The 20,124-nt window shown below is 44.9% G+C and overlaps 1 protein-coding gene across 3 annotated transcripts in view; it reads left to right on the top strand.

Annotated features, from left to right (window-relative positions):
- Positions 1-20,124, top strand: part of RHBDF1 (rhomboid 5 homolog 1) — a 116,335-nt gene that overhangs the window by 61,067 nt on the left and 35,144 nt on the right. For 2 of the 3 annotated variants that reach the window (XM_073362664.2, XM_073362661.2), the window contains exons 3-8: positions 1,599-1,729; positions 7,620-7,721; positions 12,868-13,081; positions 18,757-18,963; positions 19,579-19,701; positions 19,880-20,040. In XM_073362664.2, coding sequence (XP_073218765.1) covers positions 1,599-1,729; positions 7,620-7,721; positions 12,868-13,081; positions 18,757-18,963; positions 19,579-19,701; positions 19,880-20,040 — 938 coding nt within the window. The remainder of the gene's footprint in view (positions 1-1,598; positions 1,730-7,619; positions 7,722-12,867; positions 13,082-18,756; positions 18,964-19,578; positions 19,702-19,879; positions 20,041-20,124) is intronic. The other variant, XM_073362662.2, reaches the window with a different exon arrangement.

Below are 20,124 nucleotides of genomic sequence, written 5' to 3'. Positions count from 1 at the left end.
TAGGAGAGGCTCTGTGAGGAAACCATTTCTGCCCCCAGGCTCTGAGGTAAGAGCCAGGCCTTGGAACAGATTTGTGGGGGGCTCTGTGAGTGAGTGGTAAAATTCCTTCTTTGTGTTTGCTTTTTTTGGAGCTTTGTAAAGAAAGAAACCAGACCCCAAGAAGGACTATATTTGGAGGAGAGAGACTGTGTGTGGTTTGTCCAAGGAGCCCTGAGAAAGGGGAAACGGGGGGAGGGGGGGCACTGCAGACATACCTATGGCCATGAGGGGGCGTTACAGTCGTCATAACTTTTTTACTGAAGACTGAAACAGAATAGGCATTAAGCACCTCAGCTTTCTTCATGCCAGCTGTTATTAGCTCTCCTTCCCCACTAGGTAGAGGACCTACCCTTTCCTTCGTCTTAATCTTGCTCCTAATATATTTAAAGAACCTCTTCGTATTGTCTTTTATGTCCCCTGCAAGTTGTAACTCATTTTGTGCCGTAGTCTTTCTAATTTTGTCCCTACCTGCTTGTGCTGTTCTTAGCGATTCATCTGTATTTCCACATTTTATAGAACTGTACTAAATGTACAGTTTGGACAGAATTCTGTGCAGTGCTGAGAGTGCCCCTCTAGGGAAGGCTGCGAGACATTCTCTATTTTAGGCCCTTAGTTTCACACACTCCCTTCTGGGCTGATAAAATGTGGAAACACAGATTATTTTGATTTTCAGGTAATTAAAATGCTCCTGATGGAGTCATATTGGCCTCTTACTATTATTCCTATCTTTCCTTCACATTGGGATAATTTGCTGTTGTGCCTTTTATATTGTCTCCTTGAGAAACTGCCAACTCTCTTGAACTCCTTTTTCCCTTAGATTTTTTTTCCCATGGGACCTTACCTACCACTTCTCTCAATTTGTTAAAGTCTGCTTTTTTTAAATCCATTGTCCTTCTTCTGCTGCTCTCACTCCTTCCTTTTCTTAGAGTCATGAAATCTGTCATTTCATGGTCACTTTCACCTATATTACCTTCTACCTTCAGGTTTGCTACCAATTCCTCCCTGCTGGTCAGAATGAAATCTAAAATTCTTGTGTCCCTGGTTACTTCCTCTGCTTTCAGAAACAAAAAGTTGTCCCCAGTGCACTCCAGGAACTTGCTGGAGATCTTGTGTTTTGCTGTATTACTTTTCCAACAGATGTCTGAGTACTTAAAGTCCTGTATTACTACCAGGTCTTGTGTTTTGGATACGATGGCAAAGTCCGTCTCCTCACTCATGTGACTAGTGCCCAGTTCTGGGGTTGCAGCGCTATGAGCCTGGGGGTGTGTAGGGAGAGAGGCCCCGACCATAAGTAACACATCTTTCTCACCTACTCAGCACTGTGGCAAAGCCTAGAGCAGGGGCAGAAGCCTGGTGCAAGAGCTTTGCCACAGACCCGGCCAGTAGCACTTGTTAGCCCACGAGCTATTCGTGCCCTGCAATGAACAAACAGCCCTTGGCTAGGGAAGCTGCTATACTGTTGGTTCCTTTGTGTTTCATGTCCCTGTTGGGTTTTGCTAGGGAATGAATGTGCAGCATGAATGCAGGGGCACTGAAATGCTCCCCACTTTGTTTTGCAGCCATTTAAACGCCAGGCCTTCCTGAGAAGCGTCAGCATGCCTGCTGAGAACACCCGCATCCCCTCCCCGCCAAACGAGGTGCGGCGGCCCATGCTACAACGACAGACCTCCATCACCCAAACCATCAGAAGGTAAGATGTGGCATATTGTGCACACAGAGACTGTTTTAAGAGGGAAAGGTGAAGGCCTTGGGATTTGCTGCTGACAAGCCTCCTGGCTTCGTTTGCACTTTCTGAAGAGATGCAGCAATTTCCTGCTGAGGACTCTGGATGTTGGAGTCCAAGGAGCAGTTTCCTCTACTAACGAGTGGTTTAGTTAGAACTGCTCCTGGGAGATCAGCGCTTGCCTACGTTGCTGCATTACACTCTCCACCTTGCATTAGAAGTGCCTTATCATGATTTTTACTGAACAGAATATTTTCGGAGCGTTAGGACTGCCTGTTCGCTTTGACTTGGTCAAAGCCCTTCAGAAGATTATAGTGTTTGGGAAGATACTTCAAATCATTGCAAAGGGGGCAGGGTCATGGTTCTTGGGCTGCACACAGAGAAGCAGTATGTGCTAGCCAAAGAGCTTCTGTTGTCCTCCTGTGCCCCAAGCCCAGTCCCAGAGGTCTCCTGGGGCCAGCAGCTCTACACCGTCCTTATTCAGGGCCATTTGCACTTGGCCCAGTATGACCTCAAGCTGCTGTTTTGCCAGAACCAATGGAAATGAAGGGCTTCCTTGGCTGAGATCCAGCTGCAGCTGGAGGGGCCATGGGCAACAGTTAGTTTGGACAGAATTCTGTGCAGTGCTGAGAGTGACCCTCTAGGGAAGGCTGCGAGACATACTCTATTTTAGGCCCTTAGTTTCACACACTCCCTTCTGGGCTGATGTGTTCTCGGCTTGGTCTCTGCCCAGAGGGAAGATCTTTGGAAAGTTTGAGCAAATTTCCTTTGGCTGCTTGTGTTTATGGCGTGTCAAACAATGCACTTCTTGCCTTGTGCAAGCAGTCTGACCATCCCTTTTGAAACGGCAGAACCAGCTGATGTCTGCCTGACGTCTGCTCTAAAGCTTCTCTCTCTCTCACCAGCAGAAGTTGGTCTAATAAAAGATATTACCTCACCTGCCTTGTGTGTCTGACATCTGTACAGCAGCCTGGCCCTGATGGTTCTTAGGAAGGTACATGTGCCTGGATGTGTTTGGGGAAAGAACCCTTGAAAATAGGCAGTTGTTGGAGAAGGAGGGAATCCTGCTGTGCAGACGTAGAGCAGGGGAGAGAGAGCTGCTCTGCAGCTGTTCCCATGGCATCTGCTTTCTTGGCTGCCACCTTTATGCACTTGGGACTTTTGGGGTTCTGGAGAACTTGGTGGGATGGTGTCTGCCCTCAGGACTGAGAGCAACCCCCTGCCTTGTTAGTGATGTCTGTATATTGGGGTAACATGCATCTGCATCCCCAACTGGTCCTGAAGCCCCAGGTCACATTAACAGGCAGAAGTGACTTTTCTGTCTGTATTAGGCATACTGATCCAGTTTCTCCCAGATGTGGCTATCTCCTTCCTGATCCCTGCCCCATGACTTTTGGCCTGGTTAATATTTATCATATTATAGTAGCTGCCAGAACTCCAGACAAAATTGGGGCCCCAGTGCTCTGGGTACCTGAACAAACGCAGTGTGAGACTTGCCCCATGGATGAACAACATGCACAGCTGAATGGTCCCCGCTCAGTTATACTCTTTTCCTAATTATCATTTTAAATAGTCCCCCCCCCGCCCCATTCCTGAAAATGTGACGTGGGGAACACGCTTGTACGTCTGGCTCTTGGGTGTGATGGATTTGATCCCCATCTCACATACTCCGCTAATGTGGTTCTGCTGGCTGTAAGGAGGTCATTCCCGGTTTATGGGAGAGGAGCCTTCAGCTCCCTTGATGATGAGCACCTCCCTCTGCATCTGCCCTTGGTGCCTGGGAGGCCACTGGGGCTTGGAGGGTTGATGGCCTCTGTGCTGCCATCCAGAGGGCAGCGGTGTCAGGTCTAACAGGGCAGAAAGTCCATTCATCAGTGTATGTTGGGATGTCTCTGGGGTTCACAGCCTGTTCATTCCCTAATCTCCTACCTACCCCCTCCCTGCCAACAATCACTTTCTCAGACCTCCTGAACAGCACACAGAGTCCTGAACACCTGGCATTGGGCCAGGTTCATTGCTGCTCTGTGACCTTTGTAACAGCTAGACTGGCCATAGGGAAGGCATGAGCACCCTGCTCAAGAAATAGGGAATACACCATGGAGAAGGGGCCTGTGTCAGGCCCAATACCTGAACCACTACCTCGGCAGGAGCTCTGAGCACTGGGTGCATTCTGGGGGATAGGCCAGAGAAGTGAGGGGGGCAGTTGAGGTTAGGAGGCGGTTCGGCCGGCTCAGCCCTGAGCCCCAGCAATTCTGCACCCTTGTAATGGCCCATAGGGACCATTGCAACTGGGCACAAGTTAGGGCAGCCCCTAAATGTGGGAGGCACAGGCTGCCTCCCCTCTATCCTTGCATTAGCACAGCTGTGGGATGAATCTTCCCCCTGGTGCTGTTCAGAGGGGTGAGGGCTCCTTGGGCTGTGGAGGGGCTACAGCAGGTGCAGAATGGTCCCTGGATAGTGGAGAAGCTGCTCATGCTCCATTGAGGAGCTGAGGTCAGATGATCTGCTCATGCCAACAGTCCCTAGATCTGACTCTCTGGGCCTGGTCCTGGGCAGGGCATGCTTGGTGCTGGGTCTTTGGCTATTGATCTGACGGAGGTTGAGTCCTGCCTTTCTGGGCATGTTGGAAAATCCATTTACTCTCTCAGGCTGGGGGTAGCTGTGGGCTCTGCTTGGTAGCCTGGATCTGGCGTTGTGTCTCTGCTGTAGTGAACGTTTCTATTGTTTGTTTTGTGCACTGTTATTTTACAGCCCTGAGACGTGCACAAGGCCCCTCCCAGTGCAACTGGAGAGTCACAATTCCTGGGTGGGTAAATGGCTCAGAAGTCCCATTTGCCTTCATGTCACGTACAGGAACTTTCGAAAATGTTCTCCTGCTCTGAAAAGGTGATTTCAAACATGCTGCAGTAAGACAATGTAGCTGTTCCACACAGGCTTGTACACAGCAGAGAGGGTCTGCTAAGGGCACTGCTTTTCTTTATGCCTTTTGGCAAGTGTCTTTGACTCATGGCTTGTAGATGGTCCACCAGATTCCTAAGGAATGGGGAATGGGTCTGGTGGACCAGCTTGGAAGGGTATTCCATGAGCAGGAGGGAGTTGTAGGAGATGCAAACGGGGCACTGAGCGTGGGAGAAAAGGGTGGGAAATGCTGTAATAAAAGACTAGGTCAGATAAGTAGGAAGGGCAAGACTAGAAATGTACATTTGATACAAAGAAGGTGGAGAGCCAGTCGAGAGATGCAAGGACGGGGTCTGATGAGCTGGCCAGAAAGATGATCTCAGCAGCTGTGTTGTGTGGACTGGGCAGCACTGTGTGTATCAGGGAGTCTGCAGACATTAAGGCAGGAGATGATGGGGGTCTGGATGAGAGTTTTAGTGGTATGGACAGAAAGGAAAGAGCAGATCTTAGTGATGCTGAAGAAGAAGAATCAGCAGGATTCTCTCCCATGGCCTAGATTCCAGTGTAGGGAGATGAAAGGGTAAGAGCCAGAGGTCCCCCAAGGGAGAGGGAGGAGATAGGGGTAGACAATGGCTGAGATGGAGGGGTAGGGAGGGAAGATCAGGAGCCCAGTTTTGGTCCTGTTGAGTTTAAATTGACAGTAAGACTTCCAGGAGAAAGCTGGGAGTGTTTAATTCAGCTTCCTGGCCTCTGCCCCTACTTTCACGGGGGCTGGACAGCAGCACCCTCATTTCATAGAGAAAGCATCTGACGCATGGAGAGGTAAAAGCCAACGTTTCCAAGTGTTGGTTCCTAAAGGTGGGCAGCTCGATCCATGTTCAGTAGGGCTGTTGATTAATCACAGTTAACTCAGACGATTAATTCAAAAAAATTAATCCCGATTAATTGAAGTTTTAATCTCACTGTTAAACAATAGAATACCGGTTGAAATTTATTAAATATTTGGATGTTTTTCTACATTTTCATATGTATTGTATTCTGTGTTCTAATTGAAATCAGTGTATATTATTTGTTATTACAAATATTTGCATGTAAAAATGATAAACAAAACAAACAATTCAACGAAACAATTATTTTTCAATTCACCTCATACAAGTACTGTGATGCAGTCTCTTTGTGGTGAAAGTGCAACTTACAAATGTAGAATTTTTTGTTACATAACTACACTCAAAAACAAAACAATGTAAAACGTCAGGGCCTACAAGTCCACTCAGTCTTCTTGTTCAGCCAATCGCTAAGACAAACAAGTTTGTTTACTTTTATGGGAGATACTGCTACCCACTTCCTATTTACAATGTCACCAGAAAGTCAGAACAGGCATTTGCATGGGACTTTTGTAGCTGGCATTGCAAGGTATTTACGTGCCAGATATGCTAAATATTTATATGCCCCTTCATGCTTTAGCCACCATTCCAGAGACATGCTTCCATGCTGATGACGCTCGTTTAAAAAAAAAGGTGTTAATTAAATTTGTGACTGAACTCCTTGGCAGAGAATTGTATGTCCCTTGCTCTGTTTTACCTGCATTTTGCCATATATCTCATGTTATACCACTCTCGGATGATGACCCTGCACATGTTGTTCATTTTAAGAACACTTTCACTGCAGATTTGACAAAACGCAAAGAAGGTACCAATGTGAGATTTCTAAAGATAGCTACAGCACTTGATCTAAGGTTTAAGAATCTGAAGTGCCTTCCAAAATCTGAAAGGGACAAGGTGTGGAGCATGCTTTCAGAAGTCTTAAAAGAGCAATACTCCAATGCAGAAATTACAGAACCAGAACCACCAAAAAAGAAAATCAGCTGTCTGCTGGTGGCATGTGACTCACATGATGGAAATGAACATATGTCGGTCCGCACTGCTTTGGATCATTATCGAGCAGAACTCGTCATCAGCATGAATGCATGTCCTCTGGAATGGTAGTTGAAGCAGCAAGGGACATATGAATCTTTAGCGCACCTGGCATATAAATATCTTGTGATGCCGGCTACAATGGTGTCATGAGAACGCCTGTTTTCACTTTCAGGTGACATTGTAAACAAGAAGCGGGCAGCATTATCTCCTGCCAATGTAAACAAATTTGTTTGTCTGACCAATTGGCTGAACAAGAAGTAGGACTGAGTGGACTTGCAGGCTCTAAAATTTTACATTGTTTTATTTTTGAATGCAGTTTTTGTACATAATTCTACATTTGTAAGTTCAACTTCATGATAGAGATTGCACTACAGTACTTGTATTAGATGAATTGAAAAATACTAGTTCTTGTTTTTATATAGTGCAAATATTTGTAATAAAAAGTAAAGTGAGCACTGTACACTTTGTATTCTGTGTTGTAATTGAAATTAATATATTTGAAAATGTAGAAAACACCCAAAAATATTTCAATAAATGGTATTCTATTATTATTATTTAACAGTGTGATTAATGGCACGATTAATCGTGATTAATTTTTTTAATCTCTTGACAGCCCTAATATTTAGGCACCTAAATAGAAAGTGGCTTCAGTTCCAGAAGTCTGGGGGACACGGGCCTCTCTGGAGTCAGCAGGAGTCTTGGGGAAATCAGGGCAAGAGTGTAAGTGCATGAAAGGGAGTCTGTGGCCTACCACATTGCCCCAGGCCCTGCTCTTGCGCCAGGCCCCGCTCCAAGTTACAAGCACAGAGGCTCTTTTCTGCCATTCCCAGCTTCTCTCTGCAAGGTTGTGCTGTCCATCAGAGCATGGCCTTGGGTGCACCTGGTCTCAGCTGTCACTGTGGTGAAAATGTTATGAACAGGAATAAATGACAGTGCGATACCCTCCCTTTACCCCGTCCCCAGTGGCAATGGGAAAAGGCACCTCTCATTTGCTGCCTGTCCCTGCAGGCTCTCTCCCTTCAGCTCTCTTTTCTTTGCAGCAGACGGGTACGGTTTGAGAGGATTCAGACCCTGCCTATTCATGGGCACCGGGCAGGCAGGAGGCCCCTGAGAAAAAGGCAGTCAGTTCCCCGATCGCTTTTCAGGTACCCGTGGTGTTGAGTGTGAAGCCCAGCCAATGCATGTGTGTGGGAGGGCTGCTGTGAATCGTGCATGGATGCTAGCCCTGCGCCATGCTGCCTACTGCATAGACCCCAGGGCCTGGGCAGGATCCAAACAAAGGGGCCTGCTGTGGTGGGTGTCATGTGCGCACCTAACGGAAAGAATGGTCACATCCACTAAACGTTTCAGAAGCTGAAAATACCGAGCATGGAATTGACTAATGAGCCATTAGCCTCCTTCCCGACCTAACAAGCCCTCAGCCTCCTGGCCTTCTTCACAGCTGGAACCAATTCCCAGAGGCACGCCTGGGCCCCACAGACCTCCAGGTGCAGGGTGCACTTCTTCACCCTGCCATGCTAATGGGAACAGAGTAGTGTGTACACAATGCCCTAGAATGATAAACCGTCCCCTGGGGAGGGGAAGAGAGAAAGAGAATGACCCACAGGACACAGATGCTAGTTACTGAGCTTGATATGCCTCTGGAAGGTGCTCAGATACAAAGGGGGATATGTTACACTCCCAGACCAGGAAGGGTTTTAAAACTGGGGTTTTATTAAAGTTACTATCCAAGAAACCAAACAAACGCAGCTTGCCCAAGCCCCATGCCTGCTCAGTCTCACTGGAGTACAACTGCCTCCTGCAACCACACCTTGCTTCCCCACTCTGTTCCCTTTAACCTCTTCAGCAGAGCTCCGAAACTGCAAAGGGACAGGGCACATCTTTAGGGCTAGGGTGCACACAAATATAACCCTGGCATTCCATTATGAGTGCCAGAAATAGAACAGAATAGCTGCCCATTCCATCCTAACATCACAGCTTTGACTTCAATCAGAGCAATTGTTTTCTTTTGTCCTCTGCTGTCAGGGCAAGGGGCTTGCCTTGCTGGTGGCTAATGGGGGTGGAGGGTGTTCAGAGGGCTCCGAAGCATGATCCATTTCTGTCACTACATTGTTCCATCCGTGGTTGGTTAGGACAGTAAAATGCTTTGTCCTCTTCCTTCAGTGGAGTGGCCCCTAGGTGCAGGCTTCACCCTCACAGATTAGCTTGGTTCACATACATCCTGTGACAAAAGAAGTGACTGGGAAGGTGGATAGAGTGCTGGATACAGAAGCCTCGAGACAAATCTGGTCAACTGGGCTATAAAGATTGTTTTGAAGCCTTACATTGTGGCCGCGCAGGAAGTAAGGAAAGTTTCTTTCCTCCACTGTAGCACCTGTACAGTCTCAGTCAGTGGGTTTGTTTTGGGCTGTGGACAGCCCAGTTAATTCAGGCTGTGTCAGCCTGGGTGCTGATTCTAGTCCCTTTCACTGTGGGCAAATGGAGAACATTGTTCAGATGTTGTACCTGTTTGTACCTGTTTGAGCTGACCGATCGGTGTCTGTAGGAGCAGAACAATATCCTGAGGGAATAGACTCCTAAGCGGAGTGCAAAGCTGCCTCTTGACTTTTGGCCTGTATCACCTTACTGAGGTGCTGGAGGTGTTAGGAAAAATTTGGGTCACTCCAATCAGGTGAGATCCACAGGCTGGTGAAGACCAGTGGGGAGCGCTGGGTTTGTTATTAGAGGAAACTGTCCATGTCTCTGCCAAGGAGGAGATGTTGGTGCTTGACTAGAGTTCACCATCTGGGGTCTGGTTGGATGAACAAGTGACATTGGGCCAGGATGGCTTTGTTCAACTTGCATGTGTCCAGAAGGACAGGTTCTCTTTTCTTGGATGCAGACCTTAAGAACATAAGAATGGCCATACTGGGTCAGACCAAAGGTCCATCCAGCCCAGTATCCTGTCTACCAACAGTGGCCAATGCCAGGTGCCCCAGAGGGAGTGAACTTAACAGGTAATGATCTAGTGATCTCTCTCCTGCCATCCATCTCCACCTTCTGACAAACAGAGGCTAGGGACACCATTCCTTACCCATCCTGGCTAATAGTCATGAATGGACTTAACCTCCATGAATTTATCCAGTTCTCTTTTAAACCCTGTTATAGTCCTCGCCACAACCTCCTCAGGCAAGGAGTTCCACAGGTTGACTGTGCGCTCAGTGAAGAAGAATTTCCTTTTATTTGTTTTAAACCTGCTACCCATTAATTTCATTTGGTGGCCCCTAGTTCTTATATTATGGGAACAAGTAAATAACTTTTCCTTATTCACTTTCTCCACACCACTCATGATTTTATAGACCTCTATCATATCCCCCCTTAGTCTCCTCTTTTCCAAGCTGAAAAGTCCTAGCCTCTTTAATCTCTCCTCATATGGAACTTGTTCCAAACCCCTAATCATTTTAGTTGCCCTTTTCTGAACCTTTTCTAATGCCAGTATATCTTTTTTGAGATGAAGGGACCACATTTGTACGCAGTATTCAAGATGTGGGCGTACCGTGGATTTATATAAGGGCCATAAGATGTTCTCCGTCTTATTCTCTATCCCTTTTTTAATGATTCCTAACATCCTGTTTGCTTTTTTGACTGCTGCTGCACACTGCTTGGACGTCTTCAGAGAACTATTCACGATGACTCCAAGATCTTTCTCCTGATTAGTTGTAGCTAAATTAGCCCCCATCATATTGTATGTATAGCTGGGGTTATTTTTTCCAATGTGCATTACTTTACATTTATCCACATTAAATTTCATTTGCCATTTTCTTGCCCAATCCCTTAGTTTTGTGAGATCTTTTTGAAGTTCTTCACGGTCTGCTTTGGTCTTAACTATCTTGAGCAGTTTAGTATTATCTGCAAACTTTGCCACCTGACTGTTTACTCCTTTCTCCAGACCATTTATTTATAAGTTGAATAGGATTGTTCCTAGGACTGACCCTTGGGGAACACCACTAGTTACCCCTCTCCATTCTGAACATTTACAATGTATTCGTACCCTTTGTTCCCTGTCTTTTAACCAGTTCTCAATCCATGAAAGGATCTTCCCTCTTATCCCATGACAACTTAATTTACATAAGAGCCTTTGTCAGAGGGACCTTGTCAAAGGCTTTCTGGAAATCTAAGTACACTATGTCCACTGGATCCCCCTTGTTCACATGTTTGTTGACCCCCTCAAAGGTTAGACTGTTGCAGTGCGAGGCTACATTTGGACCTGGTGCAGAAGGCAGCTGCGTGCTGGGTGAATAGTGTGTCTTATTGGGAGCACATGACACCAGAGCTCTGTAATCTACATTAGCTGCTGGTTAACTTCCAAGTAAAATCTAAAATGCTGGTTTTAACCTATAAAGCTCCAGATAGTCTGGGAGCCACCTCTTTTCCTGGGCTTCACTGCCAGAGCTGCCATCTGCAAAGCTGCTTAAGCTGAAGCCCTCTTGGGAATGACAGAGAAGAGGCTGCTGGCAGGGTGAGGGCATTCTCCATGAGGGCCCCTTGATTTTAGAATTTCCTCTCCTCCTTGGATGAAAATAGCCCAAGTCTTTTGACCTTCGGGACACACTGCAAGGCTCTTCTGTTTTGGGTATCTGGGAAGGGATATATAGAGGGGACCAGTCTGAGATAAATGGGGTTACAATTGGAGTTTAACAGGAGAGGCTGTCTGAGGCCTTTGAATTGGATATGTATTTACATAACCCAGATCGTTTGGATAGGGACCTTTTTGTTATAAGTCAAAAAGCAGTTTATTCTCTCGCTGCCCAGGCACAAACCCCATTAACAGAATCTTGCCCCTGCCTAATTCTAATTCTAGGGCATACTACTTCCTGCTAATACTAAAATGGTATATTCCCCTCTGATGCCCAGGCATAAACCTGATGAACTAACAGTAACTGAGTCTGCTTCCCTCTTAGTGCCAGAGCATACCCCCTGGCCTCCACCAGGAGCACAGGCTAAAACCGCTCCCTCAGTGTCACAGCATCAGTGGATGTCCTTGCTCCCATGAAGGAGTTGATGAAAAGGATCAGATGATCTCACGCTTCCATGTGTGCACTTGGGAGGGGTTAGGATGGACTTTTTCTTCACAGCATTGAACACTTGGCCAGGTGCATTATGGGTTCTTGTGGCATGCCTTCTTTGGAAGCAGCAGGTATTGGCCACTGCTGGAGGAAAGGCATGATGGATCAGTGGTAAATCTTACATTTCTAGGACAGTTTACAATGCATGACTAGAGAGACGACTGTAGCCATGTCAGTCCCAGGATATGAGAGAGACAAGCTGGGTGAGGTAAGTGCCTCACCCACCTTGTCTCTCTCATATCCTGGGACTGACATAGCTACAATTACACTGCATGCTACAATGCATGACTGTCCTCCTGCATTTGGGGTGGCCTGAAATGCTCCTAATTTACATGTTCTGGCTTCCTCCAGGATTTTGTCTTTGAATGTAGATGCCTTTCAGTGATGAAGTAGAAGCAATGCAATACAAACTGTTCTGCTCCCAGGAGAGCCCTAGCAATATCCTGATGGCCTGCATTGCTGCACTCCACTGCCTTCTGCTCCTAGCTTTTCTCAACTTTCCGCAGCAGGCAGCTCAATGCTATGTACCCCTATAACCCAGACATAAACTGTTGGAAAGTTGAGATCCCAGGGAGCATAGCGGCACTCTGGATGTTGATGCTAAGCTTCAGCTAAGTACCAGTTTGGCAAGCACAAGGAGGGAGAGGGCAATAATGGGGAGTCAGGAGAAGAAAAGATGAATTCAGACTGAATATAAGGAAACTCTTTCGGACTGTGAGATGGCTGAGGTTGTGAAAGGGCCATGGCCCCATCACTTGGGACTAGGCCTGGTCCAACATGGGTAAGTATTTTCTGTGAAAATGTTCAAAGAAATAAAATAGTTTCATTAAAAAAAGTTTCCAGTCAAACTAAATGACAAAATAAATAGGTCCCCTGGTTCCTGCTGCCCCTTCTTTTCTTTTCCCCACTGGGAAAAACTTAAAGTTGACCAAAATATTTTTTTGCGTTAAATGTTTGTTTTGGTAAAAGGCATTTTTTGTTTATAATAATGTTTTGATGAAAATTTTGTGCCCTGGTCTTACTGCATATTTAAAACCAAGCTGTGAAGAGCCCGTGAGATATACTATAGGGCAGAATCCTGCATGGGAATGGAGTAGGTGTGAACCACTGGGGCTTTTCTATCTCTAATTTGCATGATTTAAGCGAACCCAAACGTTCCCTGTGCTTGTGTGTCGGTGTCTTTCAGGGGCACAGCAGATTGGTTTGGGGTAAGCAAGGATAGCGATGCCACTCAGAAATGGCAGAGAAAAAGCCTTCGCCATTGCAGCCAACGATATGGGAAGCTGAAACCTCAGGTCATCCGGGAAATGGACCTGCCCAGCCAGGATAACATCTCACTCACTAGCACAGAGACCCCTCCTCCTCTCTATGTCGGGACTTGTCAACTTGGCATGCAGAAGGTGAGTCCAGTGGAGGAGTAGCCAGGGCCTTTCCATGGGGCTTGTTAGCTTTCAGAACATACCAAAAAGGCTCCTTTCTCCCCTCTCCCACTGCTGGATGCTAAGCCTGCTTTAGGGTTCAGTGTTTCCTGAACATTTCAGATCAGTGTACACAAGACACTAAAGAGATCAAACATGGAAACAAAGGTTTTAGAGGAAAGGAAGAGTTTCCTGTGAAGGGATGGTTTCCTAAATCTCATACACACATTTGAGCACTCTCTTCCCATAATCAGTGTTGTCACCCTTCCACTTGGGCCTCTGGGGTTTATACATTTGCAGTCTGTTTCCCCAGGACTCTGAGAGCCATGTCTTTGTCCCTTTGGCATCATTACTGAGTGAGAATGGTATATGAGCACTAGTAAGGAATTACAGTAATCGTGGAAGGCATTTTTCAGCTTTTTCCATAGCAAGATTCCAGTTTCCTAGTCAAATCTGGCTGTCAGAGTCTTTTCCAACATGGGGTATTCAGCAGTTTTGAGAGGAGAACTGTCAGTTTACTTTCGATACCCAGATTAGACCCTATCCTCCCTAACTGCAGTCTCATACTAATAGCCCCATTGCCATGCAATGCACTTACTTTTTTATTCTTCACATTTTGCTGTGACAATACCCTAGTTTTCAGTATCCTCAGAAATATTATCTCATGACTTCACAGGAGCTACCTATGTGTCATCTCTCTTACCTCAGCAGCTGGCACACTGTGCTCACAAGCCCTCAGAAATTGCCAGGGGAAGCTGTAAAGCTTCCTGCTTCCTTGCCTACTCCATGTTCCCAAAGTACAGATTCTGCCAGTACACAAACCTAAATGAGGTAACTTCATTAGCACTTGAGCTCTAACCTGAAGGGTTCCCAGTGCCTTGCTTTTCCCTCGTAATTAATCTGATATTATGAAGTCAGTTAAGAGTGTTGCACTTGTCCAGGTGGTGAAATGGGAAATGAAATTATCTCCATCTGCAGATAATCCTGCCTTGGAGAAGGGAGGGTAAGAGATTGGTAGTGTCTCCATAGTAAAGGATTGACTATTGTCTAACCCTGATCCTGCCCACCGAGAGCCCTCTCTCCTCTTTCTCAAAAGCTGAAATTTCTCATGTTTTTAAAAAGTTTTTTAAAGTTTGATTTAATCAAACAAATCATTTTAGAGTTATGGAACTTAGAAAAATGGCTTCTTTTTCAGTTTGGAAAAGCCTTTGAATCAACTCATAATTGACGTGTGGCTTCAAACAGGTCCTGTGCTCTAGACCTTGCTGAGAACTCAGGCACAGAACCAGTTTGACAAGTATTCTTAAATATAAAATATTTATTCATGGTCAAGATCATTAATATTGGAACTTCCATCCAGTCCTCTGACAGCAGTTGTAACTTTTGTCTAAAACCTTGTGTTCATTTTTGAAAGTACAAGTCTTTTATAAATTGGCACCCTGGAGAGGTTAAAGTTAATGAGCACCACATCTCAGGCCTCACAAAAGTTATAGTCTTTCCTACCCTACCCATTGGAGCCATGTGGAAGTTGTAATGTCTGTCGGATGTAGCTGCCGCATTTTATAACTTCCATATGTAACAATGGAAGGAGGCTGGCTATGTTGTGCTGTTAGATGTTGAACTCTTGGTTATGAGCCCAGCCATCAGAGCCTATAACTTTTTCGGGCCACAACTGTTGGGGTAATGAGGATTATATGCTATATTGGCAGAACCTGTAAATCTACCAAGGATTGTATTTTATCAGCCTTTTGGTTAGGAGAGTGCATAGAAATTGCTGCCATAGCCAGCATTAGTTTTTTCTGGCTGTGTTGGACAGAGTTAAATCCTCATTTTTGACCTTGTGGAGAAGTAATGTGATGTTCTGGATCCTGTAATTTCACAAGTGTGTGCTGCCCAGGAAGGTTACAAGTAGGGCTGTCGATTGATCACAGTTAACTCACGCAATTAACTCACAAAAATTAATGGCGATTAAAAAAATTTATCATGATTAATCACCGTTTTAATCACACTGTTAAGCAATAGAATACCAATTTAAATTTATTAAATATTTTGGATGTTTTTATACATTTTAAAATATATTGATTCCAGTTACAGCACAGAATACAAAGTATACAGTACTCACTTTATATTATTTTTGATTACAAATATTTGCACTGTGAAAATGATAAACAAAAGAAATAGTATTTTTCTGTTCACCTCATACAAAAACTGTAGTGCAATCTTTGTCGTGAAAGTGCAACTTACAAATGTAGAATTTTTTTGTTACATAACTGCACTCAAAAACAAAACAATGTAAAACTTTAGAGCCTACAACTCCACTCAGTCCTACTTCTTGTTCACCCAGTCGCTCAGACAAACAAGTTTGCTCACATTTATGAGACATAATGGTACCCGATTCTTATTTACAATGTCACCTGAAAGTGAGAACAGGCTTTCGCATAGCACTTTTGTAGCTGGCGTTGCAAGGCATTTACATGCCAGATATGCTAAACATTAGTATGCCCCTTCATGCTTTGGCCACCATTCCAGAAGACATGGTTCCGTACTGGTGACGCTTGTTAAAAAAATGTGTTTATTAAATTTGTGACTGAACTCCTTGGGGGAGAACTGTATGTCTTTGGCTCTGTTTTACCTGCATTCTGCTATATATTTCATGTTATAGAAGTTTCGGATGATGACCCAGCACATGTTCGTTTTAAGAACACTTTCACTGCAGATTTGACAAAATGCAAAGAAGGTACCAATGTGAGATTTCTAAAGATAGCTACAGCAGTCGACCTAGGGTTTAAGAATCTGAAGTGCCTTCCAAAATCTGAAAGGGACGAGGTGTGGAGCATGCTTTCAGAAGTCTTAAAAGAGCAGTACTCCGATGCAGAAACTACAGAACCAGAACCACCAAAAAAGAAAATCAGCCTTCTGCTGGTGGCATGTGACTCACGTGATGGAAATGAACATATGTCGGTCCGCACTGCTTTGGATCATTATCGAGCAGAACTCGTCATGAGCACGATCGCATGTCCTCTGGAATGGTAGTTGAAGCATCAAGGGACATATGAATCTTTAGCGCATCTGGCACATAAATATCTTGCAACGCTGGCTACAACAGTGCCATGTGAACGCCGGTTCTCATTTTCAGGTGACATTGTAAACAAGAAGTGGACAGCATTATCTCCTGCCAATGTAAACAAATTTGTTTGTCTGAGCGATTGGCTGAACAAGAAATAGGACTGAGTGAACTTGTAGGCTTTAAAGTTTTACATTGTTTTATTTTTGAATGCAGTTTTCTGTACATAATTCTACATTTGTAAATTCAACTTTCATGATAAAGAGACTGCACTACAGTAGTTGTATGAGGTGAATTGAAAAATACTATTTCTTTTGGTTTTTACAGTGGAAATATTTGTAATAAAAATAAATATAAAGTGAGCACTGTACACTTTGTATTCTGTGTTGTAATTGAAATTAATATATTTGAAAATGTAGAAAACATCCAAAAATATTTAAATAAATGATATTCTATTATTCTTTCACAATGCAATTAATTGCAATTTATTTTTTTAATCACCTGATAGCCCTAGTTACAAGTAGATCTGCTTGAGAAATTGACAAATTTTGCAGGTTGCAAAATTGGTTCATTTTTCAAATTTATTAGCCAAAATTCTAATCAGTATGTTTATCATTTTCCATTTTATAAACAAGCAATATTGGGGGGGAAAAATTTGGTCAGCTTAGTCACTTGGTAGAATTTAAAAAAAAAATTGAAAAATTTAAAGAAATTATTGACTCGATTGCTTATTTTGGAAATAGTCAGCAATAAATGAAAAATATCTATGAAATTTTCTGTGGATTTGAAGGAGATCACTCGTTGCTGGAGTTCTTCCTTGTGGCTAAGCATGGTGTAGTGTCTCTCCCCCATCTGGCACATCCAGCTGCCCATTGCTTTGGCGCTGCAGTGGTCTCTCTTCTTGTAACTCGGCCCTCTGGTCAGGTCACAATTGAGTCAACCTCTGCCAGGGTACCAGAAGAGTCCAACCAAGTCCGAGACCTTGTATCAGATCTTCAGCCCTGACACTGGGACTTGTGTCCTCACTCCCGTTTCTCAGGGCTCTCTATCATCCATGTCCCTTTCTCAGGGGATTCATGCCACCTTCCCTGGTGGTTGGTAGGGAGCCTGTCCCCTCCCACTATCTCAGGTTCCAGTCCAGGGATCCTGTAACCAGCAGCCAAGGGCTGCTCTGCAGAATTCCTTCCTGCTGCCTCCCTGGGCTTCCAGCTGGGTTACCTTGTCTGCAGAGTGAGGTAGGGTTACATTTTCAAAAATTGGACCCCAATCTTGCAAGCACACATGAGCTTTACTTTACTATCTCAGATAGTCCCACTGAAGTCATGTTCTGGTGGGGAAAAAAGGGGCAGGGAGTATTTAAAAAACCAAAACCAAAAGGAAGTGAAAGGAAACACCTCCCCTCCCCCCCGCCCAAATCCAAAACGAAATGAAAAATGCAATTTGAACCTAAACAAAGTAAAAATTTTCAGTTTGTTTCAAAATTTTCCATTGAAATATTGAACAATATAATTGAAGATGACCTTTTTCTACAAAAAAAAAATTATATTCAACAAAACCACAATTTTTGGTGAGAAGAATTTTTGGCTTAAAAATTTTGACCAGCTCTAAAGAACAGCAGTGATGACCAGAAAGGAGTTTTGTGTTCTGCTGCTTAGGAATGGAGGAATTTCAGAGACCTAACTAAGCTGGGTGAATGTAGCTTACATTCGATGCTGGTATGTGCTGCAAAGTAATGCATATTGGAGGGGGAAAATGTGAACTATTTACACATCTTGCAGGGTTCTAAGTTAGCTGTATTAAATCACAAAAAGGACCAGGGCATCACAGAGGACAGCTCAATAAAGACCTCTGTTCAACTGTGGTCCAGAAAGCAAACAAGATGTTAGGATACAGGATGGAAAATGCTACTGTAAACATTATTATGCATTGTGTAAATGAGTCCATCTCGACAGCGTATGCCGCACTGGTCACTCCTTCTCAAAAAAGATATTGAACAGTGAGAGGGGTCTCAGAGAAGAAATTTACTTTAGGAATTATTTTGGGGAAGTTATCTGGCCTGTGTTTATATAGAAGGTCATACTACATGATCGCAGTGGTATCTGGCCTTGGAATCTGTGAAAGGAAGCCAAAGAGTGATCGAGGGCCTAGAAAAAACTCTCATTCACACAACAGATAATTAGACTGTGAAATTCACTGCCACATGACGTTGGTGAAGCCAAGAATTTAGGAAGAGTCAAAGAGGATTGGACACTCCTCTGGATAGTGTTTTTATCCATATTTATTACAGTTAATGATAAAAATTTTGGAAGGAATGTAAAACCTCATGTTCAGGGCTCACGGTGTGACCTTCATGGATTACAGATTATCCCAGACCTTCCTCTGAAGCATCTTGTGCTGGCAGCTGTCAGAGACAGGATACTGGGCTTGATGAAGCCCAGGTCTGATCCAGTCTGGCAGTTCCTATGTTTCTTTGTGTTTGTTGAGGGGAGAAAAGGGCCCCAAGAATGAGGCACAGGCCTTTGCTCCTTGCCTGAGAGCATGCTGAGATCTTCCCAGTTTCTCACAGTAACTGAGATCCTCTCTTCGTCTGCAGATTGTAGACCCTTTAGCACGAGGCCGAGCATTCCGTATGGCTGATGATAATGATGGATACAGCATCCCTCACACACCAATCACTCCAGGTGCCACATCACTGTGCTCCTTCACCAGCTCTCGGTCTGGGTTTAATCGCTTACCACGACGGCGGAAACGGGAATCAGTGGCCAAAATGAGCTTCCGAGCAGCAGCAGCCCTGGTGAAGGTACTGTCTGATTGAGGAGGATTCCTGTGGGGACAGGGTGGAGGTCTCGGGTGAAGGCACCATCTATGGGATTCCTGAGGTGGGAGGAGGTGTAAAATGGGACTCCACTATGTCATTTTGGGGAGTCACTGTTCTGACTGCTTTGCACTGTGTCTCCTGCCCATGCCTAGAAGGAAGTGGAGTAGACCAGATAAAGACCTGCCAAGAGTTTGTCAGTCTGAGTGCTTCAAGTTTGACAACAAACAGGCTCAAATGTTCTTTACAAAATTTGGTTAGCAGTAGCTAAGCTCTAGGCTCTGATTGGATGAGAAGTTTGGAAAAGCTAGGCTCTGAATGGGTGATGGTCCTTTGTAAAAAGCATGTTAGAGCATTCATATACTGCAGAAGGCACCATTTAGCTCAGCTGAAAGGGATGGTGCTGCCATCTTGGAAATACTAGTATATGGGATTCACAAGTCTCACTAGAAGGGTGTCAAGTTGCTGGTGGATCTGCTGCACTTACTTTGGTGACTCCCTGACACAGCTAAGCCTCTGAAGAAGCAGGGTCTGCAGAACTCTTAGGTGTTTGTGGGGTCAAATTTCTCTGTGACTGAATGCTATTCCCTTCTCTTCCAGGGCCGCTCTGTGAAGGACAGTACCCTGAGGAGGGCTCAGCGACGCAGCTTCACCCCAGCTAGTTTCTTGGAGGAGGACACGGTGGATTTCCCCGATGAGTTGGACACCTCGTTTTTTGCTCGGGTAAGGGGAGCAGTGCTGGCTTTGTCCCCAGTAGCCAAAGGCTGTAAGAACTCTATCACCCAGCAGTATGTGTGGGCTCAAGGGAGAGGTGCCACTCCTGACAGAGCTTCCTTTTGAGTTGCTTTGCTCTAATAAGTCACTGGAATGTCTTTGACAGGACTTATGTTTCTTTGCCCAGGAAGGAGTCCTCCATGAGGAGCTCTCTACATACCCCGATGAAGTGTTTGAATCTCCATCTGAAGCGGCGATCAAGGATTCTGAGGTGAAACCCCAGGATCAGGCCGATCTAACAGGAGGTGCCTTAGACAAAAATGAACTTGAAAGAAGCCACCTGATGCTGTGAGTATCTTCCTGACAGTTGGCAGAATCTAATCTGTGGTCCCGAATCTGGGAAGGGAAGGACATTTCACACCACAAATTTGA

The sequence above is a fragment of the Lepidochelys kempii genome, chromosome 10 (assembly GCF_965140285.1).
Source record: "Lepidochelys kempii isolate rLepKem1 chromosome 10, rLepKem1.hap1, whole genome shotgun sequence".
NCBI lineage: Eukaryota > Metazoa > Chordata > Testudines > Cheloniidae > Lepidochelys > Lepidochelys kempii.
This window is presented reverse-complemented; position numbering and strand designations above follow the sequence as displayed.